Here is a 27,624-nt window from a genome sequence, read left to right as displayed (position 1 = left end):
TAGCATTGATAACAAAAATAGTAGGTGACTTTTCAGGAGTTATGATTTCAATACTTACTGATTTTATGTATGCCCCATTATCAAAAGAATGAACTATCGTGTAGTTTTTTACGGAGTTTACATAATTTTAAGTGGTCAATAATTGAAAATCTATGAAGCAAAACTTCATTTATAAGATTCTATTATCTTTAGAACTTCTCTACATTAAGAACTGTGCCAGTGGGCACATTACAACCTTGTTATAAGAAAAATAACACTTAGACCACCAGGCAATAAACAAAATTTACAAGAGCCACAGCAAAGGGGTAACAAAATACAGCTCTCATTAGCAACGCCCACATATTAATTTGTTTTTTGCTCTTACATAGTTAGGACCAGGAAAATCAAAGATGGTAAACAGGCCAGAGTATGGCAAAATGCACAACTCGGCGTGTCAGAAAAAAAATGATTGTTTTTTTGCTGCGTTTGATGGGGATTCCTTTCAAGTCAGGAAATTAAAAACAGGTGCACAAGAGAACACATATCTATATACACAGTCCTTGATACATGTGTTTCTTTCATGTTTCAAAATTGGAAACGCATGTTGAAAGAAGGGAAGATTAAATGAAAATCCGTTTCTGTTTGCCACATGCATATTCAAGCTAAGGTTCTGACAAAACTATTAAATATGATTTTTTTGTTTTTGAGATGACCCATCACTCATGAGAATTAAACAGTAACAAGCTTCTGAAAAATTGACTGGGGTACTAAATACACACACACACACACACAATCAATGGTATTGTGTATGTATAAATCATTCCTGAATCCCAGAAAAATATGTCAAACTAAGTATGCCTAAGTATCCATATACAGACAAAGCTTCCTTGATGAAGGAGGAACAGTTCCGCTATTAAAACTCTGAGGCATGGTACCTAATAAACAGCACTGCACTGTACCCTGTAGTTTCAGCACGTGAATGGGTTTAATGCTAGGAGAGCAATGTAACCTAGTGTGTTTAATAGTTCAGATAAATCTAACATTAAAAAGCTAACATAGTTAAAAAACATACACACACAATGTGCTCCTTTACTTTAAAAGTATACTTAGAAAATGAGGAAAGTATATAAGCAACACTGTCCTGTGTTTTCTTACCTAAGTTATGATTTAACTTTTCCAAAGAACAGGGTGCCCGATGGTACTTTAACACAAAAATGCTTCAAGTTCATTAGATACAAAAAAAGAGCAAATTCATAACTTTTACAAGTCATATTTTTTTTCTAAAAACACAATACAGGAGAGACAACAAAGCACATTTTGTTAATAACTAAACAATTAAACTTACTGATATACCTGACTTTTTTCAGGGCACAAAAAAGAACACTAGTAAATAACACTAAACAGAAATGGCTCAAACTAGAACATTAGAACAATTGGGATGAGAACAGGCCAACAAAGCTAGCTAGTCTCATCCACTTAAATCCCTCAAAATAATATCAAGTTTAATGTTCAAGGTCCCTAAAGGCCTACTGTCTATCATACTACTTGGTAACTTATTCCATGTGTCTACGGTTCTCTGTGTGAAGAAAAACGTCCAATTGTTTGTACAAAATTCACCTCTTAACAAGTTTCCAGCTGTGTTCCTGTGTTTTTGTTGAACTCATTTTAAAAAGCAGACTTGATCCAATTGACTAATTCCAACTATAATTTTAAACATTTCAATTACCGTATATCTTCCAACAGTAGCCCCGGCGTTTATTCAAAAAATTATTCGGACGGCCCAGCGTTTAAAAGAGACCGGCGGTTGTTGGAGACCGGCTATTATTCACGTCGCAGATGGAATGGTGATGGATAAACGGGGTTCATTTTGCAGTAAACTACGGTATGGTACCGTATTTACGGTCACAAAATGTAGGCAACAACACCGGATGAACATTTCAGGAATTAATGAAATTATCAGTACAGCAGTACGGTCTTATTAAAGCAGTATATGGAACTACCATAAGCATGAAAAACAGGCACGGTAGACGTCGACTTTCTTGCAAATGATTCCACCAGCACTGGCCTGCACCAGTCCGAATTTTGCACGAAAGTGCTCATCAGCCCGACAAGTTCCCTGCGGAACATAAGGAAATGCAATAAGCTCCAAACTCACGCATATACGTATACATTACGACATGAGACTGGATAAGATACAATAAAGTTGCCTCCACCATGCAATCGTTTACTTCCAGCACCTTCTTCTGTCGCCGTTTTCTCGGATACACTTTGGATCCACCCCAAAATGTCGTGCAGCTTCTTCGCCTGAATGTTCTTTTGCGTATGTTACCGCACGGAGTTTGAATACTAAATCAAATGACCGTTTCCTTCCCATCGCTCACACTACAAAGACGGGCCACAAGAACACAGTGACACGAACAGACACCCGCACAATCCTTCCGAAGGCAAAAGTGTTAGTGGAGGTAAAGGTTAACAGGTCACGAGGAAGAGGGTGCAGAGTTTTTCACGTGATCATGAACTGTCTGTCCGGCCACAATACAACCCCTTCTTCCCTGCTCAAAGGAGAGGATTAACGTGTCGAAGATGGCATTTTCATGTTCTTCCCGCCACCTCTGCCCACCCTGTGGGGTTATGATTGACGTGGAGATGAAAGGGCAAAATGTACACAAAGAAATTTCTTTTTGACTTTCTTGCTTCCTCGATAGCATCCGACGACAAAACATTTTTGACACGAAAAGGTACTTACCGTATGATTCAATGCAGGAAGGCGGTAGCCCAGGTGGTACGAAAAGAGGATTAGCGTACGAAAAAGGCGGTGGGTCATTGGAGATCGGAGTTTACTACAGACCGGCGCTTAAAGGAGACCGGCAACTATTAGAGACCGGCGTCTATTTGTCGCGACATCTCTTCCAACCCGGCGTTTATTGGAAACCGGCGTCAATAAGAAGCCGGCCACTACTAGAAGATATATGGTATGTTACATTGTTATATCCTTTTGCTTAAACTGAAAAGGCTCAGCTCTTTAAATCTTTACTCATAACTCATTCCCTACAGTTCTGGAATCAGGCTTATCAGTCTTCTCTGGACTTTGTCTGGCATTCCTATGTCTTTTTTGAAGCTTAGAGACCAAAACGATACTCAGTCTTCCAGATTAGGCCTCACCAGTTTATTATGAAGCTTAAATCCTTCTCATAAGGAGTACTTTTAGTTTTCAGACTACCCATGGTGTACTCAAGTCTAACATTTTTATTTTCTACATTGTAACCACTAGAGGGCACCACTGGGTCTCAAACCACAGACACAACAATACTCAACATATTCCTGGTTCAAATAACAGATTTTTATTTGACAAAGTGCCTTCCACGTTACAATTAACAACAAAGTAAACCATTCACAATTCTTCCATCCTACTTCAAAAGAATGTATCCCACTGCCTCCTGACTCTGACTCAACTAAAGTGAGGCAACAGGTTTTCTTTTTAAACTAGACTTAGGGAATGCTTCCAGTCTCTTGCCCAGGTCATCGGGAGCATTTACAAAGACCCTGAAAGGGCTGCGTTTCCAGACTCCAATTCCCGTTCCACCCTGTGGGTGTCTTAATCTAGTCCAGTCTTGAGGAATACTGTTTCCTGTCGTGTGGGGGAATAAGCTGCTCCCAGTAAGCCTGTTCACCGAGTCCATCTATTATGGCCTCCTAGCGGACTACATCTAAAAATTTTTTCTTTACCGCAGCTAGGATACCTGTATTCCTTCCTAGCACCTGCAGAAAGTAATGCTTTACTTTTATTTACATTAAATGTCATCTGCCACAAATCTGCCTAAGCCTGTATGCTATCCAAGTTCATCTGTAATGATTCAATGGGTTGTAGATTGCCTGCCAGTTCATCTATTTTGCTATCATCTGCAAATATAACCAGCTTATTATTTATATTCCTATCCAAATCATTTACTCATGAATCCAAAATAGCAGCTGCCCCAGCAGTGACCCCTAAGGGACACCACTCTTAACATCACCCAATTCTGATGAGATTATTTGCACCATCACCCTCTGTTTCCTGTGTCTGAGCCAGTTCTGCATCCATCTATAAGCATCACCCTGTACTCCTATTTCTTTTAGTCTGATGCCCAGCCTCTCATGTGGCACCTTATCTAATGCCTTCATAAAACTCAAGATAAATAATATTATATGAACCACTCTGGTCATGTCCCTTTATCGTTTCCTCGTAGAATTGCAGAATGTTAGCAAAACATGACTACCCTCATCTAAACCAATAGTGACTGTTTATGAAAATTTTTGATTCTGCCATGTGTTACTCAACCTTATCCTCAAAACATTTTGAATTAATTTAACTGTGACGTACATTAAACTTACTGGGATACAGTTACTTCGATCTTCACAATCACAAATTTTTATTTAACAGGATAATATTTTGCAGTTTCCCAGTGCACAGTGACTTCCTAAAACTATTGGTCAAGGATTTATATATGCATTCACAAATTTCCTTAAGTACTTAAGGATAAATACTGTATCTACTCATAGTGATTTGTTATATAACGAGGAATAAAATATTTGCTCAATAATAAACAAAACTGCTGTTCAATATGAAACACTTGTGATGGATGTCCAGCAAGAGTTGCTGGCCCTCACCCCCAGGCCGACAGGAGGAGCTCTCCCGACAGCATGGACGTGCCCCGCGTTCCGGCAGGGCCTCATGGACTTTGTAGTTTTTATACACAGCCCTGCTGGATACCTTGGGGACCACAAGGAGTCACTGTAGTGAGGCTCGTACACTCTTATGTGCCCTATAACCTGGAAGTGCATCCTGGTCACGTGAACGGGAGGAATGACGTACTTCCAGGTTGAAGAAAAAGAGAAGTTTTACCTGACCCTGAAGTGACAGAAAGTCACATGACTGAGGGACAAACACTTCTGGGTCAAGGACTATAAAGGGCTGTGGGAAATCCCAGACACACGAGCTGAGTTAAGAGGCAGGGTGGCTAAGCGTCTAGGAGTTTGGAGGATTGTGATTTTTTATTTTTTATTTGATTATTAGAGTATTGGGAAGTAGAGGGTGCTTTGTGCACATTATTATTATAATAAATAACTGGACATTTTATCTGGTGTCTGACGTGGTGTCTGAGGGTACAAAGGTGCGAGAAAGTCCTAATCTGTCACACACTAAAAGTCAGTCAGTCAGTCATCATCCAACCCGCTACATCCTAACACAGGAAAAAATGATGTTGCTCCATTTTTTTCCGGGAAATTCAAACACATCACTTATCTGTTGACCAATCATCCGTATTCAGGACAGATGTATACTCGGACTCAAGTTCACTATCATTAGCATTTTCTGTATTCATTCATCTTTAATTCTGTTTTGTGTTTGTTATATGTTACTGGGACAAGGGAGGGTTTTGTTATTCACGTTGTCAGTTTGGTGGAGGAATATACATATTTATATATATACATATTTATACATATTTATATATATATATATATATATATATATATATATATATATATATATATATATATATATATATATATATATATATATATATATATATATATATATATATATACACACACACACACACACACACACACACACAGTGCATCCGGAAAGTATTCACAGCGCATCATTTTTTCCACATTTTGTTATGTTACAGCCTTATTCCAAAATGGATTAAATTCATTTTTTTCCTCAGAATTCTACACACAACTCCCCATAATGACAACGTGAAAAAAGTTTCCTTGGGATTTTTGCAAATTTATTAAAAATAAAATAATTGAGAAAGCACATGTACATAAGTATTCACAGCCTTTGCCATGAAGCTCAAAATTGAGCTCAGGTGCATCCTGTTTCCCCTGATCATCTTTCAGATGTTTCTGCAGCTTAATTGGAGTCCACCTGTGGTAAATTCAGTTGATTGGACATGATTTGGAAAGGCACACACTTATCTATATAATGTCCCACAGTTGACAGTTCATGTCAGAGCACAAGCCAAGCATGAAGTCAAAGGAATTGTCTAAAGACCTCCGAGACAGGATTGTCTCAAGGCACAAATCTGGGGAAGGTTACAGAAAAATTTCTGCTGCTTTGAAGGTCCCAATGAGCACAGCTGCCTCCATCATCTGTAAGTGGAAGAAGTTCAAAACCACTAGGACTCTTCCTAGAGCTGGCCGGCCATCTAAACTGAGCGATCGAGGGAGAAGGGCAGGGAGGTGACCAAGAGCCCGATGGTCACTCTGTCAGAGCTCCAGAGGTCCTCTGTGGAGAGAGGAGAACCTTCCAGAAGGACAACCATCTCTGCAGCATTCCACCAATCAGGCCTGTATGGTAGAGTGGCCAGACGAAAGCCACTCCTTAGTAAAAGGCACATGGCAGCCCACCTGGAGTTTGCCAAAAGGCACCTGAAGGACTCTAATACCATGAGAAACAAAATTCTCTGGTCTGATGAGACAAAGATTGAACTCTTTGGTGTGAATGCCAGGCGTCACGTTTGGAGGAAACCAGGCAACACTCATCACCAGGCCAAAATCATCCTTACAGTGAAGCATGGTGGTGGCAGCATCATGCTGTGGGGATGTTTTTCAGTGGCAGGAACTGGGAGACTAGTCAGGATAAAGGGAAAGATGACTGCAGCAATGTACAAAGACATCCTGGATGAAAACCTGCTCCAGAGCGCTCTTGACCTCAGACTGGGGCGACGGTTCATCTTTCAGCAGGACAACGACCCTAAGCACACAGCCAAGATATCAAAGGAGTGGCTTCAGGACAACTCTGTGAATGTCCTTGAGAGGCTCAGGCAGAGCCCAGACTTGAATCCGATTGAACATCTCTGGAGAGATCTTAAAATGGCTGTGCACCGACGCTTCCCATCCAGCCTGATGGAGCTTGAGAGGTGCTGCAAAGAGGAATGGGCGAACCTGGCCAAGGATAGGTGTGCCAAGCTTGTGGCATCATATTCAAAAAGACTTGAGGCTGTAATTGCTGCCAAAGGTGCATTGACAAAGTATTGAGCAAAGGCTGTGAATACTTATGTACATGTGATTTCTCAGTGTTTTTATCTATACTAATAAAAGGCAAAGCCCTCACTAATTCTCCAACTTCCCATGTAGATAGAAGGCTGAAATTTGGCAGGCTCATTCTTTACATCTTACTTACAAAAGTTGGGCAGGTTTCATTTCGAAATTCTACACGTAATGGTCATAACTGGAACCTATTTTTTCGTCCATATACTATAATAGACTTCTGCTCGATGCCCGTGGGAGGCGGAGTTACGCCCCACGTAATTTAGTGCCTGCCCATATAAGGCCGTCCGTCAGTGGCAATCCAATAGAAACACTGCCGCTAAATATTCACGGGTGAAGTACTGTGCTTCTGCAGAGGAAGATGAGATGGTCAGGGTGGTGTTTGGCACAAACTCAGCGAAACTGCGAGAGAAACTTAAGTGCCGGGACTTAGCTAACATTAAATACAGCCGTGGACATCGCAAAAGATGGCACCAGCACAGCTGGGAACCTTCGATGCATGTACACTGAGCGGCTCGCATGAAATGACACAGTGCACAGACAAAAAGCAACAGTTCCAAAGAGTGCTGAACAAAACCCGAATTACACAATTGAGAAGGCAGCAAAAAAATATGAAGCGTGTGATACATACAAGCATATTCATAAGTGCAGCTACTGCGGAAACAAAACACACGGTGGAAAAAGTCAATGTCCCGCTAAAGGAACACAGTGTAAAAAAAAAACCGCATGCAGTGTGTCACGTCTCGGATAAAGAGGAAAACGAGCTGTTTATTGATGCAGTAAGAAACGAATCGATGAATGAAACCTGTTATCTTTACAGTGATTGACAAATACGGAATGTAACTTGAACACAACACATCCTACAAATACGAACCTGATTGAAAGAAATAATGATAATCAAATCCTTGATGACAGCAACACTCATAACACTCACAAAACAATTACTGTATATTGACAATCATGTTACATTATTTTTAAAATGTTCCCTTTTCTTTTTCATAACTTCTTTAACACACTACTTCTCCGCTGCGAAGCGCGGGTATATATATATATGTATATACTGTATATACCCCGATCTACATACTCTCAAATAGACAAACCACACGGCATGGCGCAATGGTAGAGGCTTCACCTCTAGCGCCGACGTCCGAGGTTGGATTCCCGAGAGGGGGTGCACTGAGTATGTACGCGCGCTTCCCGATTCATTTTACCCTTGCATCCCCTTGGTTTGAAACGTATGAAAAAATATGCGGTTAACGCAGAAAGACAGATCACCAATTGAAGCTTTATGAATAATGGATACAAAGCACGTTCCTAAGACTGATCGGAGGCAAATTTCATTTCAAAAGACTACCCGACGGAAGCCTTGATAAAAGCGTGGTTTTGTGCAAACTGTCCAAATACAAAAATGATTGAAAGAAATTATAATGAAATCCTTGATGACAGCAACACTCATAACGGTCACAAAACTATTACATTCACAATCATGTTACATTATTTTTAAAATGTTTAATTTTCTTAGCACAAGCACCGCTGAGAAGTTTAAAGGTGAAGCTGGTCAAATTACCCTTTATGTTTCTGCCTTATTTTTTTAAGAAGATAAACTGCACTTTATGTTGAAATTTTGGTTATTATTATTTAAAGACAATACCATTCTGAAAATGTACTTAAAGTACTTAAAATACCACTTTATTTTTAAGTCTGCCCAATTTTAGCCAGGGATGATATTTTTGTTTCTGTTTTGATTTGAAATGCAGTTTAAAAGCATTTTTTTTTTTAGAAATTAAAACAGCTTGAGTTTACAATATTCATGTCCATGTCTATTATTTGATTCTGTCGCCCACTAAAACCTTTTTAAATTCAAAAAAAAAAACATTTGCGATTTGGGGCAAATTTTCATGTGTGATTACATACGATTAATCAAGATTAATTAATACACAGCCTCTAATTAATTAGATAAATTTTTTAATCGAGTCCCATATATATATATATAATATATATATATATATATATATATATATAGAGAGAGAGAGAGAGAGATATATGTAGATTTGTATATATATATGTGTGTATATACAGTATATGTAGATATGTATATCTATATATATGTATATATGTGTGTGTGTGTGTATTTACTGTATATATGTGTATATATATGTGTATATATATGTTTATATGTGTGTGTGTATGTGTGTATATATATATATATATATATATATATATATATGCCAGCAACACTCATGACAATGACAACACAATTACATTGTCAATCATGTTACGTTATTATTAAAATGTTTCCTTTTCTTTTTCATTACTTCTTTAACACACTACTTCTCCACTGCAAAGCGCGGGTATTTTGCTAGTTTTTAATAAATTTGCAAAAACCTCAAGTAAACTTTTTCACGTTGTCATTATGGGGTGTTGTGTGTAGAATTCTGAGGAAAAAATGAATTTAATCCATTTTGGAATAAGGCTGTAACAAAACAAAATGTGGAAAAAGTGATGCGCTGTGAATACTTTCCGGATGCACTGTATATTATTGGCATTTATTCATTTTGAAATAATAGGCACAACCTGAATATTTATTTATTCATTCTACTTTGGTGGGTTTTAGCAGACATTACCTACGACATCATTTGGTGGGTCTGACAAGTTAAATTAATTCAAAGTATGAAGCAAGAGTTTTACCCAACAATCAATGACTGTTTGCATTAAGTGAAGACAAAGCATGACACCTTGTCACCTATTGGCATTTATGCATCTATACTAATAAAAGGCAAAGCCCTCACTCACTCACTCACTCACTGACTCATCACTAATTCTCCAACTTCCCGTGTAGGTAGAAGTCTGAAATTTAGCAGGGTTATTCCTTACAGCTTACTTACAAAAGTTAAGCAGGTTTCATTTCGACATTCTACACGTAACGGTCATAACGGTCGACAACGTCCGCCATGTTGAACTTTCTTATTTATAGCCCCATCTTCACGAAATTTGGTAGGCGGCTTCCCTGCGCTAACCGAAACTGATGTACGTACTTATTTCGATGGTATGATGCTACTGTCGGCCACCATATTGAACTTTCCAACGTCACTAATTTTCCAACTTCCCGTGTAGGTAAAAGGCTGACCCCATCTTCACGAAATTTGGTAGATGGCTTCCCTGCGCTAACCAAAACCGATGTACGTACTTATTTCGGTGGTATGACGTCACTGTCGGCCGCCATATTGAACTTTCCAATGTCACTAATTCTCCAACTTCCCTTCCTTGCTTGCTTTGCCACGGGATTCACGTCTCCCTGCTAAAAGCTGCTGCCTTTTAATTTAATCCACGGCTTCTCCGCTGTTTTATTGTTCGTTTATTACAATTATAGTTATTGTGTAGATATTTTAGACTTACTTTACATTGTTCAGGTACCCATTTCCTTTATCGTTCCAACCGTACCACCATTAACATGTCTATCGAGGTGGTCACCATCGATCAAAGAACTGTCACTTACCGAGTGGTTTCCATGCCCAGAGATGCCGCCTGCCTTTTCCGTTCTCTGTGTTACATATTGCACTGCCATATCAGGCTCACTCTTGATATCCGGAGGAACATTGTGTCTTATGCATTGAATGATTGGGCCAGGTTCAAGATGTGGTCTGATGACGGTACAGGAGATAATTATACTATACAGGAGCAATGCTTAAGCCCTTCTCCTATGGTTCTGCATGTGAGTTGATGGCTGCCGCTGAATTGTTCGGTTGTCGCTTTCAAGTGTACCGAAATGGCCAAATATTTTACACCTTTAGAGAACCGCCAATGCCTCTTAAACATCTTAGATTCACAGGTGACGATTTCAGTATTGGACACTTTGATGTTTATGAATGTTTAAACTCTCAAAAGCTGGATGCAAAGTTATCGATGAAACCGGTTGTGTGCTTACAACACTTGACAGATGTCACTTCAACACAAGTCCTGCAAATACGAACGTAATTGAAACAAACCATGAAACTCAAACCGATTATGACAGCAGCAATCCAAGCTATGAGATTTCAGACAAGATTACTTTTCACATGGCCAACTGTACGTTGCATGCTCAAGAGTAAGCTCAGCGCACTGCTTGGTCATATTACAACCAGAGGGCCGAACTGACAATGTGGTATACAAAGAGATCCTTAACCAATAATTATTGGTATATTTTCCCTCAGTTTAATTTTCTTCTTAATAAAAATTTTAAGGCAGTACTTTGCCGCTGCGAAGCGCGGGTATTTTGTACACAATAGTTTGTACTCATTTTGAAATAATAGGCACAACCTGAATATTTATTTATTTATTCTACTTTGGTGGGTTTTAGCAGACATTACCTACCACATCATTTGGTGAGTCTGAGGCAAGAGTTTTACCCAACAACCTTAAACGACTGTTTGCATTAAGTAAAGACAAAGCATGACACCTTGTCTACTTTGATGTATCTTTGTATAAGCATGGCTTTGGAAAACACATAATGTAGGAAATGTACAACGTAACAATGTTTTAGATCATTTTTACAAAACGACAAACATATTTCCTGAAAATGTTAAAAAAAAAAAAAGAAAAAAAAAGAAAAAAATGTTCTCATAGAGTAACATTCAGAGTTGTTGGGGGACTTAGTTAACTGATTTAACAGTTATCACACTTAAACATTTTTACATTTTTTTGTAATAATAAGTGAAATTCATATAATATATGCAATTACGTGAATTAGTAGACTACACTATATGTATATGCATGCTTTTTAACAGCATTTTACAATATCCTGCAGTTAAAAATGTAGTCCAAATATGCTTATATATGGTGCAGTAATTTTCATAAGACAGCAGAGTCCAGTTCAAGTGAAATAAAATAGTACTGACTGATATGCCACTGCTAGCGTTTTAACAATCTGTGACTAACTGTTGTTATGTTTAAGAAATTTTAACATTTTTAAAAGAAAATGAGCAGTTAAATTCTCTATAGAAGTCTCAAGGTAAAATTATCAGCTGCTTCAGACCAGGATGAAGAGCATACAATCTAAATTAATATTAATTCACAATAGGAGAAAAGAAACTTCATGTCCCTATCCAAAAGATAAGTATTAATAAAATTATCCAAATACAATAACTAAAAACTTGGAAAGGAACTTATTTATTGTATAATGGGAGTACAAAATCAAGTTGTAGGTCTACTGTGTCCTTGCTATTTGTAGCACAATCGGCCTCTTCGTGCATTGTAGAGATTGTACACCACAACATAGTCGTTAGTGCATGCTCCATGGCTCCAATCCTCTACCCAGGTATCAACTGCAGTTCTCTTTCTAAACTCATTTTATGGTTATATAAATTAGGAGAGCTGCATATTTCTTGTGTAATTAATAAATTTAAAACACCTTTAAGCTGCAGGCTAATTAATATTTGTTTTAAAAAATGTTCAAATAATGCAGCTGTGAATTTTTATTGTTATGTAAATATATAGTACATATTTGTTCACTCTATGCTAATACAGGAAAAACTGCTTAATTCCTTTCCTCTTTCAATCAATTCCAGATAACAGCCTTTTTTTAAAAAAAAAAAAAAAACTGCTTTCCTCTTCCATTCATTTCCAAGCTGCTTGCTGCTCTCTGCACTTTTTGCAACAAAACTCTGGAGTAAGCTTATACAGACTTTGTATAATTTTATTTTTACTTTGGATACTTTGACATTTTTAAAATAAAAAAACATTTAAAAAAAAATCAACATTCACCCATTTTTCTACACCTGTTTAAAGTAAACTGCATTCTGATGGACTTTACATTGCATCCTAAAAATTCTCTGTAAATACATTAGCAATAATCCATTTAAAGTAAAATACAAAAGCTACTTGTCTACATAGTTTAATTTTATTCCATAATAAACATTAAATGCACAAAACCACATATTAGAATGAATATTTATCACTAAAATCAAGCAAAAGTAAAGCTGAAGAAACAAATAAAGCTGTGACTTTCAGACTCCTGACTTTTGTTCAGGGGGTGATCAAAAAGCTTTGACCCCGGCTAATTAACAGAAATACTAGTCAAAGCTCAAGAATGAGGCTAAAATTATCACAAATGCAATAACAGTTTAAAATTTTGTCACCATTAGTGACGGACAACACAGCTTTTTATTTAATCTGTGGTTATTTAGGTACAGCTTTAACCCCTATAACTGCCATCACCAAACACTGTTGCTCTCAAGTACACTCATTATATCATTTGTATGCAGACATTAAACGCACAAGTTTACTTGTCAGAGTGTAAACAGGAAGTGTTTTACTAGGAAGAACTCCAGCAAAAATACACAATAAGTGATTCTTCGCCCTCTTCCAAGGAACCGTTGTCCACTACCTCCCGACTCCATTTGAGTAAAGCGATGGGCTCTCTTTTAAACTTGACCAGGGAACTGCTTTCAGTCTCATTTCCAGGTCATCCAGAGCATTTCTGGGTTGCGCGGAAATAAGGGCAGTCCTCCCTTGGCAGCACCATGTGTAGGCATCCAAAGACAGGGTTGCATTTCCAGACTCCAACTCCCATTCCGCCCTGTGGGTGCCTTTATCTGGTCCAGCCTTGAGGAACACTGCCATCTGTCATGTGTGGAAATAAACTGCTCCTGGTAAGCCTGTTTACCCAGGCCATCTATTATGGCCTCCTGGCCGGGTATGAATCCTTCCTTTATCCCAGCCAGGACGCCTGTCCTTCCTTTCCTGGCACAAACAGGTAGTAGTCAAGACGAATGAAAACAGTACAGCATGTGTTGAATTTGAAGGGTGCTTTGTGGAATAAATCAACGTGTAAACACTGAGAGGGATTGCAAAGGAAAACTACATCTCAGTCACTGCAGACTTTTATATAACTATTATGATACACAGGCTGTCCAGGCTAAGTGGATATCAGTCAGATTACTCATTAAAGGACAGTTTGCATACATGTCTCACAGTAGTTTGTGGTAGGTCATCTTGACAAAACAGCCTTATTATACAGATTTCAGGAATGTTTTGTGTTTAGTTGAAAACACTCTTGCGCTATCCATATACCAGTGGCACATTGTCAATTATGCAATTTCTGTACCCAACAATATATCAAAACTGCACAATGCATTCCTTAATGATACAGCATTTGATCAGGATTACCTCAGAAGGCTCTTCACTTGAAGAGTTTCATACTGAACTCTGTGTGTGGTGCTCGCTCACCTCAAACAGGAGGAAGAGTAGTATATATGATGCCTTTAGCGACACTAGGGCTGAGCGGAAGGACAATAATATCATCCATCACAGATTACGTGGGCACATTGTCGATGTAAATAAACATCACTGCTTGGCTCCAAACATTTGCAGAAATTCCCTCAAAGTGCCAATCTGTACCCATCACTTTTTGATTTTTAACCTTGCACACCCCAGAAGAAAGATATTGGGCAGTCACACTCACAGCAGGTGGCAAGTGAGATTCCTAAATTTAGCTAGTTTAACAGCAGTGCACTGTAATGAGAGAAGACTGCCTGTTCAGTGTGTCAAGAAAAAAGTTTGAATAGGAAGAGCACAGGAATGTGTCAGTGTAGAGCTCAAAGACTCCGTGCATATAATTTCTTACTCTTTACAACGTTCTTTTAGGTAGCTCAGCATCCTGAAAATAATCAATCAACGTGGCCCCACTAGTTGGAATTATTTTAAGACACTAGCTGATTTGCCCATTTTGAAAGGTCCCATAATGCCACTAATTTTCATGATGTAATGTCAGTTCATACGGTGGGTGACTGATTTGCAGGCTAATGCAAGTTATGACTAACAGTACAATAATTCTCATTCACCAGCTCTTTTTCTGAGCAGCTTATGCAGGACAGGGTCATAGCACAACTGGAGCCTATCCTTGTGCTGCTATATTTTACATATACTATGCCATGCGACTCAGAATCCAGACAAAGAGAAGTGGCACCAAGATGGTGCCGGTTTGGTCTTGCATGCAGTACTTGAAGCAGGCTGGTACCAATGGCACTAGATACCTCATGGGGATCCCCCTTCTCTTTTAGATCATATACTAATATACACATGCTCTGACTTACAAGGGGGACATCCAATCAGTAATGTAAAAGTAATAACGAACTGAAAGTTTCCACTTCAAGCACACTTGGCAGGTAAATAGTATTGCAACTTTACAAAAGTTAATAAATCAGTGCCTTAAATTTATTTTTAAAAAGCTTGTGCCATTGCCCTTTTGCATGCACATTGTACATTGCAAGTACCAATCAACGCTCAGTGAAGTGCGCTTTTTTCAGCATATCGTTTGCACGCATGATAAGGAAAGGAAAATACGTGTAATAGCCAAACCACACCGTAACAATGTAGTATGATTAATTCTATAACAATGCTGGGTCGCCTTTTTTGTTCAGAAGATGGCAGAAAAATCTCAACTAAGGATGCTGTGTTTGAGTAAGATAAAACAAAAACTTATAGCTTCCTGTTGGTAGACATTCACTCAAATATATAAGGCAGATTTTAGAGTCGTCTGCCAATTCAGCATCATAATTTTAGCAAATTTAGATGAACATGGAATGAACTGCTTTTGAATCACTGCAATAACATTATCAAAAATACCACTACTTGTGCCGAGTTGTAGCAATCTGTGAAACAACAGAACTGTGTACTGAACTAAAACACCCACGCATAATTCCCCCATCACCTCATATAGATGCTTTATGTAGTACATGGAAAGGGCAGCAAATTATTCATAATCCACAAGCATCTCTCCTACCATGCCAATGGTGATGGTAACAAATATCATCTATGTTTTCAAATGACAATGTTACAGTGTGAACTTTTAAGACATCGCACAGTCCTAAGTGAATCTAATAAGTAGACATTCAATTTGTAACTGTATATAGTTTGGATGTTCTAACAAAAAGATACATAATTCTAAAGTATGAGTGAAAGACAAAATCAGCAGACAGAAGACAGCGTCAATGGAGGAGAAGTACAATTATTCAGGCAATAATAATAGACACAGAACAGAAGACACAACAAGTCTTACATGCGTATGTTAATATGGACAATATTGTTTCTTTAATTTAGCAGCTAAATAAGTAATTTGGCTCATAAAAGTTTTATTCTATGAGGAAGTTGCTCCCAAGTACATTTTTTAGTCTAGAACCCTACCAGTAAAACCTAACCTATACTTTATTTTATAGTTTTTTAACATTCAGGTTTGACTTGATCCTGAAAAAATAAACACCCAAATGATAAGACGCTTCTAATTCAAATATTTTAGTACACAGGAGCTAACTTTAGGCAACTTATAAAATCAGCCCCATTGAATATCTCTATAAATTCAGGGCAAAATATTTAAGTTAAGTTAAAAATTACACTATAAATTACTTGTATGTTTATTTTTCTATTCTGCGCTCTCAGTTTTAAGTATGGGTGGGACAATTAAGAGCTTTATATTTAATTTCAACTGCAGTTTTATTTCTTGTTTTGTTCTGTGATTTCAGTCCAATTTTAATGCAAATTTAAAAATATAACAATTTTAATAAACATTTGTACAGAAAAAAGCACAGTGATAGAAAATGGAACTCAAAACTGAGCATTTAATACATGAAGATTTTTATCTAAATATTATTCTATATCTTGTATCCTTTTCTTTGAAGAAATATTTTACTTAAAATTTTAAAAAACGTGTTCAGATTATCTATACTTAAGCTATAATTAAATTTAACTAAGGCAAAAGAATTTGTCAACAATTGACAGCTTATAAGAGTTTAAACACAGGATAGTGCCTATCTAATACACTTTAAAAATGTAACTTTAATCAAGTTTACAGCTTTGTAACATACCAAAAAGAGCATCAAAACAGCACATCATAACAACAGATTTAGCTAATCAGGCCAACACACATTTTATGGCACAGAATAGAGTATCAAAGGTTGCTATAGTTTATATCTGTAGTTTATTATTAAACAATGCAACAGCTAACTGTCCATCCATAACCAGAATATGTCCCTTTACTCAGGTCACTAACTTGGGCTCCATTTTACAAGATGTGTAAGAAAATTAATTGTATTTATAAGGCACGCTGAAATGTCAGTCACAACAAGCAAGCAAAATTTAAAATTCAGCTGAATTTACTTGCACCATGTACAGAAAAGTAAAGCTGCCCCAATTTCTGATTAAAACAGGCATAAGCAGCTACAGCAATCATAAGAAATACAATATATGAGAGGGCTGATTAAACCATTTAAAATGAACTAAAAACAGATATTCAAGGACGGCGATTATATAAATTATGCCATAAACTGACTTCTGTGAATCACTTGGACATATCAATTAAAAGTTTCCACCAACTGAAGTTTATAGCGTACATTTTCTTCCTAACAACCAAGTCAACATGAATGTTGACCCTTTAAAATCAAGCAATGTGTTATTACAGAATTTCAAATGCTAGGGAACAATAGATAATTTGGAGGTTATTTATTTGCCAAATTAATGTGTACTAGTTTGAACCAGTCTGTTAATTCTTCAATGTCAAAGAAATTACAGGAAAAGCAAATGCCAGAAAAACTGTGTACACATCTCTTTTATGATGCTGAGGGTGTAGATCATATTGATCATGTACTTCAAAATAGACAGACAACAAGTCAATATTACACCGATTTGTTTTGGCATCTTTTGTGGCAGTCAATCAGGAAAAAGGGGTGAGGAACTTAATGGTCCACAGCATGGGTTCCTAAGTTCAGTCCTGGAAGGCCACAGAAGCTGCAGGTTTTTGTTCCAGCTCAATTATTTAATTAAAGAACAATCCTTGCAAATACCAGAACTTGCTATCTAATTTTAATTGCTTGTTAGTGTTTTCTTTCTCCCACATAAGGTCATTATTAGATTGCAGATTTTTTCTTTCCAAGTGGCTCCTTTACTTTTTTCTCTTCCATTTCCAAATATTTAATTAAAACGGACACCATATACACACACAGCTATAAATGAGGCCATGTTAGATGGTGACCAACTGGTTCCTTTGTCACTTGCATCTTATTGTTAATTGGCAGCTTGTTAAGAAAGCAAGAAGGGTTTAATAACAGAGAATATACTTGTTTTACAAAATGCAAAACTACAAAAAGCAATTAAGGGCTGGAAATCTTAAACAGGTGAACATGTGTTTCTCAAGCCATAACTGCTTTAACAGCAATAATTAACATTGTAATTAACAAACAGGGCTGGAACAAAAATTGGCAGCCACTGTGACCCTCCAGGATTGAACACATTTGAGACAACCTTCTTTCACTGCTGGACTTTACTGCTCTCATATCAAAATCTGTATCTTTCTGAACACATCATACCATGCAAACATAAATTATGGCTACTTAAAGGGAGCCCAAAAACAAACTTATGAACAAGCAAAAAGAAAATAGTTTAACTTTTTAATTAATGAAAAGAACTATCAAAATGCCAGTTTTGATTTGGCAATTAGTATGTCATAATGGCTAAGACAATGGACTTTAAAACACAAGATTTACCAGTTTAGAGCTTCAGCTCTGAGTCACACTGTGATGCTGAAGACACCATTAAACTGCACGTTCTCCAGCAGTAAAAATATATTTAAATTATGGTAATATATCTCAATCTTGTAACTGGCCTTGGCCAAAGGCCTCTGCCAGATTAGTAATACAAATAATGTAAAGGTTCTGTAGAATGCTTCTAAGTAAAATAGCAACTTAAATGAGAAGTTATATAGGAAGATTATTCATTTTATTTTTTACTAGTGCAAATTGGATCACAAGGTACCTTAAAGTTTATTTTCATACTAAAATGTTTTAAAAATCAGGTAATTTCTATCGCCATATATATTTCAAATAGGTTTCTTATAAACTTTTATCATAAATATATACTTTAATAGTTTAGTAGACTTATTCCCAGAGCCACTTATTTTAAACAAATGGGATTTTGTTTACATATCTTGAAGAAGGTTGTAAAAAAAAAGATGGATTAGTTATAGGAAATGAAAGTTGTGATTTCCACACCATCAATGCAGCTACCAGATAACAGTCTATACTAGCCAGCACAAATGAAGGTCAATGGATTGCTTTCAAGAGTTAGGTATTCACAAAATGCAACAAATACCTGAGGTACTCACAGCTGTAGAATAAGGGTTTAGGTTCCCTGCATTTTCAGCCCAGCAACCACATCCATAGTGAGCTGCCTTTAAAGAAAAACAGGCTAAAGGTTACGTTTTAAGCACTAAAGAATTACAAATATAGCATTACAACCATTCCAACCTTTTTTTTAATACAATTCCAACACATACACAGCTGAGAAAAGGAAACATAAAACAAGCTAAAATTGGCACAACTCTCCTGCTGGAACTTTTATGACTTTTCAGCACATGCTTCCCATGGGAAGAGTCTAAATAAATCTACTGTGCTTAGCATAGTAGCAGTTTGATGCTATGAAGGATCAAGCTGATTGGGCACTCTGAAACTTAGTTACAAAGCTGAAAATAAGAGACAAAAATAAGGAAAGTATACTTATATTTAAAAACTTCCTTATTAAAATGGTCCCTAAAGGCCATCTCCAACTAGAGAAATAAAAGACGTTGAAAGAGCATGAATCAGGCTGGAAACCGACATTTTCCACTAGACCTTTTTAACAGTTCAGGTTTGGAATTTTCCTTGAGAAGATTAAATTGGTTAAAACAAGTGTGTCATTTTCATGAATGTTTTTAAATTCAAAGTGACAAGATCTGTTTACTATTACCTGACCAACTCTGCCTGGATGCTTCATGGCTAAGCCTCCACTGGAAACAGCAGCAGCAACATTCCCTTCATTGTCAACAACTATCGCTCCCACAGTATCCAATGAACCAGCATCATTCTCCTAGAGAACAAAAGATTAGCAGGACCAAAGGGGTAAATAGGCTTACATGTGGTGTATTACTAGTTATTAGTCCAATGACCAAAAAAAAGTCTTTAAAACACTTGTAAATGTCAACAGACATCTTAACAGACTAAACATGCACATTATAGTCATTTTAAAGTTAAATTAGTTTAATCATAATATTTTTTCTTCGTGAACACAGCTGTAGCAGGGAGGTCAGCCATCTCACAGTTTGAGCATCCTGATTTTAAATTATAACATAGGTACAGTCTATGTGGCGTCTGTTCATTTTTCCAGAATTTACATGGGCCCATATTCTGTTTTTCTCCCACATATCAAAAATGTGCACTATTGATTCTTAATTGAGCCCAGGTAAATGACTGTGGGTGTCTGCATAAGTATGCACTAGAATAGAGTATATTGGCACTCTGCCCTGAATTGGTTCTTGCCTTGTACTAAATGCTAAAGGATAAGTTTTTCAAAAACTCCCAAATCCCTGCTAACCTAAGCAGCAATCAAAACATATTTTCAGGACTTCATGTTTATAAAATCTTAATGTTTGAAAACATTTGTAAAATAGTCCAAATCCCCAAATAAGATAAATGAGGTTATCAGTTGATATAACATTGTTTTGCAGAAATGACAAAAGGTATGCATGAGATATGATGTCTGTCACATATTAAATACAAAAAAGTATGTGGCATGATATTACAATAAAACAATTGAAGGACTTAAAAAGTATAAGTTGAAAACATATTTTTTCATGTTTTTTCGAGTAATAATTTCCGTTTGTTTGCGCTACTGCGATCTTTACTTTCTTTTTTTATACTTTCATATTCTTTAACTTTTTCCACATGTGTATCGTGTCTTTTTTTTTTTTTTTTTTGAGCCTTTAAAATTCCACTGCTTTCATAATCTCTAACCTGCTCTGTATGTGTATAGCGCCAATGTCCGGATTGGATGTGCTTTTTTTTCCAATTCCACTTGTTCCGGGCTGATAATTACTTTCCTTATTTTCTGAATTTGCACCTTGATTATTCTTTTTTGTCTCTCCAATGCTTTTGAGTCTCTTTTCTCCACGTGCTTTCTTCTTCGCTTAGTTGCTTACGTTTCATTTATAACATATTGTCCTTATATGCGCTGAGAGCCCTGGATCTGTGTGTGCTCAAAGCCAAAACACGACTGAGTGTTTTGCGGCCCGTGCTCTTATTTGGTTGTAAGTAGGGAGTGTCCTGCAAGAATCTCATGTTCTGCATCATCGCAAGACGGTCCTGGGTCAATCGCTTGGCACAAAGTCTCATGTTTAAGGTCCCTGCGAGACGTTCCGTGGCCAATCTCTTTAGTCTAGCGGGTCTTTTAAGTGTCTTCCGTGATCTTAACGAGAATATCATGTCTCGTCACCCTACTGTTTCTCTCCAGGATTTTTTTTTTATATAATACAGAGACGAGTAACAGCAAGAACTGAGGAACTAATCTTTTTTCAAGTAACCCACACTATCAAAAGTCTGGTAAAATGTAAATGTATCATTTAGTGGCTGGTATTTATAACACCACACTGTCATACTTACAGTTTTGTTTTGAGCATCACAGAAACAGTCAAAATATTTATCACTTAGTGTAATAATCAGTCCTATACTTCTATTAACAGTCTGTTAAAATGTGTAAGCGTAAGTTTAAGCATAGCTTGCTATGATATGCGATTCCATACAGTTCAGGAAGAACATTCAAGACAGAAATAAGAAAGCACTTTGTCACACAAAGGTTAATGGAAATCTCAAACAAACCTCTCGCAGATATGCAGCTGAATAAGAGACCTTAACAAGTTCCATAAACTAGAGAGCTGGGATATTAGATACATTTATACTTTGTTGGCTAATCCACATCTAATCCAAACAACTTCTTTGTGTTTGTATGTGTACTGCTGTATATTTAAGGCAAAGCACTACTGTTTAATTAAAATGAAAAGCCACACCACTGATTGACTGCCCAGCAAAAAATAAGCAGAAAATGTCTGAACTTGGAATTCAAGACAATATATAGGTATATCATTATATTCAGCTTGTTTCTCAGTCCTTCTTAGCCAGCTGATGTTACCTCAGTACACAATATTCCGATTTTACTAAAATTGTTTTAGGAACCTAGTAAGAATTTTTATGCCCTGTTTTTATGAAGCATAAAAACCACATTACAATAGCTAAAACACATATCAATCAAAAGTACAATCAATACAGTATTCCAAAAAATGAAGACGTATGAAGCAATAATCAACATCACCAATAACAAATAATGTGTTTATTATGAGTTATGTGAACAGAAAGACGATTATAAGGGAGTTCTTTGTGCAATTTAAAACATTAAAATAAAAAGACAACAGAAGCTGATGCTAGCATGCTTATTTTAGAATAACATTAATGAATTCTGATCAAAGTGTGATTAAGCTTTGCACTGTTCCTCATATGAAAATATTGATTTTTTTTCTAGTTTTAGGGAAAACAATACAACGCTTTCCTACTTAGAGGGTGATTTATGATTTTTCAAAGTTACGCTGACTTGTGATTAATGTAGTATAAAAGATCACAATGCATCTATTGCTGCATAATCTTATCCCATATGGTGTTATTCTAAATAATTATTAGGAACTGCAAATTCAATACAATCTGACAAATAAAGTGATTATTTTTTCCCAAAATGGTGTGATTTGTAGGACTATCTCAAAACACAAGACCAAATGAGGAAAGTGCTTGAAGACACTGTTTGCTGTTAGGATACTCTGCCTGATATATTTTACACACTTTTAATCTTGAAAGATCTGTGTGATGTACAGTTTTAATTTAAATTATACCATGATTTGCAGAGTGATGAAGGAATGCATGTTATAAATTGCCAAACTCATTCTTTTTCTGAGTTATTAATTGCAACTTCACTTACCCATTGTTGCCCACAGAAGTATGCTCTGTGAAATTAGATGATAAAGTTTGGAAATTATACCATTATAGCTAAACATTACTAGATAAATATATTCAGATATAGATATTGATGGAATATTATGAAAGCTGAATAGGTTTGTTTTAATAAAAGATTCTAACTTGTACAAAAGGGGTGTGCTACTGGATACCTATATTAACATTAGTATAGTATACAAGTTGCAAATGGCTCAAATACAGGATGAGTCAAAAATATGTTAACATTTGCATTTGAATGGCGGAAACAGTTTATTCACAAAACATACTTGATATCTGCAAGATGATATTCAGGAATATCTCAATTCTATAGAGCAGTACCATTAGTGTTAACATAATTTTGACCCACCCTATATATCATTACCATGCACCAGACCAGCAGAGAGTAGCATCTCTTCCTTACAGAGTTTCCTACACTGGTCCAATGTAATAAGCCACATGTTGCAATAAACCTGTAAGTCAATCAAAAGCAATAATGGTATTCCTATATATGCAAGGGTGTCTTCCTTGAAATAAATCAAGTGTCCATGTTGTCTTTTCTTCTGCTTTCTTTCGTTAGTATATATGTGATTAGCACATGTATATGCCAAGGCAAGTAGCACATCACAGCAGAGTGAACCAGCTTTTACAAAACATCCCACCTATGTCGAGCCACATACAATCAAAGGCTCATTGTCATTATATAACTGAGTTTTAAATCATTCTAATGATGTACAGTTGTAAACTTGGTACAATGATGGCTGACAGACTGGGGCACAAAAGAAAACTGATTCCAAGGTTGTACATTGGAAAATGTCTTGATTATGTACAGTAAAATGAATTAGTTTTTTTTAGAGAAATTTCAAAAATGCCAATTTGCTTGTGTTTTGTTAAGTTGATATTGATGCAAAACAAAGGTTTTTATTTATATAAAACTTTTTTAATGTGTAGTGTTATACTCACTACTCTTCAGCAATTTGCATCTTTTATTACACAAGCAGAATAACAGCCTTTCATTTTTGGGTATGTAATTTAGGCACAATAATGCCAAAAACCCTTTTAGGGCATAAGAGGTTAAGCAAGGGACACACAAACTAATTGTCTGAGATCTTGCATTAGTTATTGATGACTGGTACACAGAGAAAAATTATATACAGTAGTTTGAGAAAGATTTCCTTTAAAGGCTACCTAAGAATATGTAGTTTTATTACATTCTGGATTCCTTTCTTAGTACTGTACTTGGTTCTGGTTCCTTTCTTAGCCAAACTACTAATATTTACAAACCAGTAATAAAGGTAATATTAGATAATGCCATGTTACCTAGTGCTTTAGACCGTTGCAAGATCATCCTTTTTAATATACAGACTTTTTGTGTTTCAGATGAATATATTATTTATGAAAATAATTTGTTAATGTATATAGGGATACTTGGAATGAGAAATAGAAGTTTTGGCATTTATTCATTTTAACAATATTAATTTTCCGAGCTAAAGACAGATGAAGAGATAACTACCTATTAACAAAATGTCAAAGATAAACTGATATTTCCAGTACTAAACTTTCCAGCTTTGTGTGAGTAATAATACATTAATCCCACTCCACTTAAACTAGTTATACACTATGTGCAAGAACGGAGCTTTCCTTCAAAGAAGTGTCCAGGAACCAAGGAACAGACCAGGGACAACCAGTGAAGAGAATATTCACTTTCCAAAACTGCATACAAAAGGAAAAACCATTAAAAAGCGGCTCCACTTCTTCTTAAATGACTTTTCCTTAACTTGAGTGAACACTGCTGTTGGATGAACTGAACATTCTGACTTTTTTTCTCTACCTTAAATTTGCAAAACATGCTATCAAAGTTGCTAACACCTGACTTCCTAAACTGAAGTAAAAGGCAGAAAGTATAGCAAATAAAAGCAAAAAGCTTTGCACGGTGGTGCAGTGGTAGCACCGCTGCTGCCTCACAGTTAGGAAACACAGTTTCGCTTCCCTGGTCCTCCCTGCGTGGAGTTTGCATGTTCTCCCTGTGTCTGTGTGGGTTTCCTCTGGGTGCTCCGGTTTCCTCCCACAGTCCAAAGACATGCAGGTTAGGTGGACTGGCGATCCTAAATTGTCCCTAGTGTGTGCGCTTGGGGTGTGTGTGTGTGTGTCCTGAGGTGGGCTGGCATCCTGCCCTCGGTTTGTTTCCTGCCTTGCGCCCTGTGTTAGCTGGGATTGGCTCCAGCAGATCCCCGTGACCCTGTAGTTAAAATATAGCGGGATGGATAATAGATGGATGGATATTGAATATATTTGAGTTCTGTTTTTATCTATGATGTTTTAAACGTGTAGAGATTTCAGGGCTGGTAAAGAGAAATACAATTTATTCTTAAATCTTCTTCAAATTTAGGGGCAAATGGTGATTGGGTTATTCTGAAACCCATTTTGGTAGCAATGAGCTCAAATTTGCCTTGGATGGACGTTTTAGAGATACATATTGACCCAACTTAAAAAAATAAAATAATAACAATTCCATGAAAACAAGTGGAAAATGCATAAATCACAACATAGGATTTGAAACAAGAATCCCTAGAAGCAATTACCTGTTTCTGTAGCACATTTCCACAATAAATGAAAGCACACTAAATAAAAAAATGAACATACAGTACTGTATATCTCTAAAAACATGGCCCAAAATTGACAGAAAAGTAACAGCAAGTGCTTGTGTCATCTAATGAGAGAGGTACAGAACCAGACCATAAACAACTGACATGACAATGTAATCTTACTTAGGTCCAAGATGGCTTAATGAGGCACTTAAATGTTTTGGTATATTTGTGAAATATACAGTATTGCTTTGTTTATTGTCTAAAACAAACACATAAGTTTTAACTTGATGATTCACAGTAATTACAAAAATAAAACACAGCACTGCATCATATTAAAATTTACGATGCATTCCAACTCCCAATTACATAATGAAACTTGATTATTTAGAGCAATTATAAAAACAAACCACTGCATTACATCATTTTAAAATTATGGACATATTACTAAAAGTAAACTAAGGGCCATCTCAGAATTTTAAGTTTGAAAGGTACAAGAAAAATAGGTAGCAATTATGCAGTATTACTATTATTATTATTTGAGTATTCATAATTGCACTAACATGTTAAAGAAAATATGTTCAAAAATGTAAACAAATTGAATTGAAAGTAATCATTCTGTCTGTCTATTTTCCATAACCATTTTTTCACAGTAGGGCTGCAGGAAGCTTTCCTGCCAGGATTTGACAGCAGGTAAAGACAAAAGATATATGCCATTGTTATTTTGTAGTAAGCTTGTGGAATGTAATCCATACAAAAAAAGAAGAAAAAACTGCCATTGAGCAATCTTATAAATACAATGTATTTTATATATAAAGAAACATTTGATACTAAAGCTAGTTCTTGACCATTTGCATCCCAGTTTCCCGTTAGTTGTTCCTCATGCAGGTGCAAATGCACTAATGAAAGAGATTTCTAAAAATCAAAAAGTTAAACCTGGTCTGCACAAGGCAATGTACTTTACTCATAATATGATCTCCCCAACATCATTTAAACCTACAAAGCACAAAGTTAAATTTGAACAATTTCATATTATTAACTAGAAACAAATGTAACCTGTTATGTAATGCATGGTTTCAATTATACTGATAAATGTAATCTTTGGTGCACTTCTTCATTTATGGTATCCAAATAAAACCAACGTGGTAACCAAGCTGAATACAGTAAGAATAAAAAGAAACATTTCACATCTTTATAACGTTGGTACTTTAATAAACCTTACAGAAAAGTATAATACATGGAAGATTAATGTAAAATATATGATGTGTTAAACAGAATATTCATCTTAATTCACAGGTATGTGGTAACTATATAGAAGAGCACATTAATAAAGTCACGAAAACTGCTTTGTGTGTCAAGAAATGTAATTATGACAATTTTACAAAATGATTTCAAGATGCAGAATGAAAAAAATAAAAAATATTGATGCCTGCAATATACATCAAAGAATGTAGAGCAAAATATAATTCTTTCAGTAGCCCACATTGAAGGCCTCAGTTTTATATTTCTTCTTCCACTTAAAAACCTGTGTTTTAATGTCATTCAGAGACATTCTTAATGGTGGTCCAAGCACAAGAGAGAATTAGAAGGTACAAGATTCTTTTTATGGTGGCATAGACACCACAAAGGCATTTTTCTTCTTGTTCTAAACCTCTTCTGAATTAAAAATGGAAATTATGCCAAGAAAAAAAAAATCCATACAAACACTGAAGTAGATGATGAACAAAGAAAAAAAAACTGACAAATCAAATCTCTTTATCTGTCTTGTATATCCTAACAGTGGAATATACTTCTAGTACCCCACTGGAAGACAGGTGTTAAAAAAAGCAGTGGAAAATATCTGAACCTAAAAAGCCAAAGGGTCAATGTAGAAATGGTGTCTGTTTCAAGAACATTAAAAATACACTTTATTAATTTTCAGTTCACTTTACAACTCTGTTGTACCTCCAGACATAAGCAAAACAGCTCATATTGTATACTTATAATTCCCAGTACTATGAATATTTACACCGTTTCATATTTGTAAACAAATACACAACATATAAACTTGTGATGTTTATTTTTAATATTTAAAAAATGGGGTTCTTTTGTAAATGCTGCCTTTTAAACTTTCATTGAGATAATTTTGTTAAAATGTTACAAACAAAAAATTATATTCATTTTTAGACATGCTTTTGGACAGCATGCCCTTCCTCAATAATTTTACATACTGAGCCCGA

At 36.2% G+C, this 27,624-nt stretch overlaps 1 protein-coding gene across 5 annotated transcripts in view; it reads right to left on the bottom strand.

Moving 5' to 3' along the window:
* The window catches only part of tasp1 (taspase, threonine aspartase, 1), a 158,997-nt gene that overhangs the window by 84,595 nt on the left and 46,778 nt on the right, over nucleotides 1-27,624 (bottom strand). For all 5 annotated transcript variants that reach the window (XR_005630844.1, XR_005630845.1, XR_005630846.1 and 2 more), the window contains exons 9-10: nucleotides 19,762-19,881; nucleotides 19,129-19,207 (exon numbers count right to left, since the gene is read on the bottom strand). Coding sequence is in view for 2 of the 5 variants with exons in the window: in XM_039738087.1 (XP_039594021.1) it covers nucleotides 19,129-19,207; nucleotides 19,762-19,881 (199 nt within the window). In the remaining 3 variants the exon portion in view is untranslated. The remainder of the gene's footprint in view (nucleotides 1-19,128; nucleotides 19,208-19,761; nucleotides 19,882-27,624) is intronic.

This window comes from Polypterus senegalus, chromosome 16, assembly GCF_016835505.1.
Source record: "Polypterus senegalus isolate Bchr_013 chromosome 16, ASM1683550v1, whole genome shotgun sequence".
Classification (NCBI taxonomy): domain Eukaryota; kingdom Metazoa; phylum Chordata; class Cladistia; order Polypteriformes; family Polypteridae; genus Polypterus; species Polypterus senegalus.
This window is presented reverse-complemented; position numbering and strand designations above follow the sequence as displayed.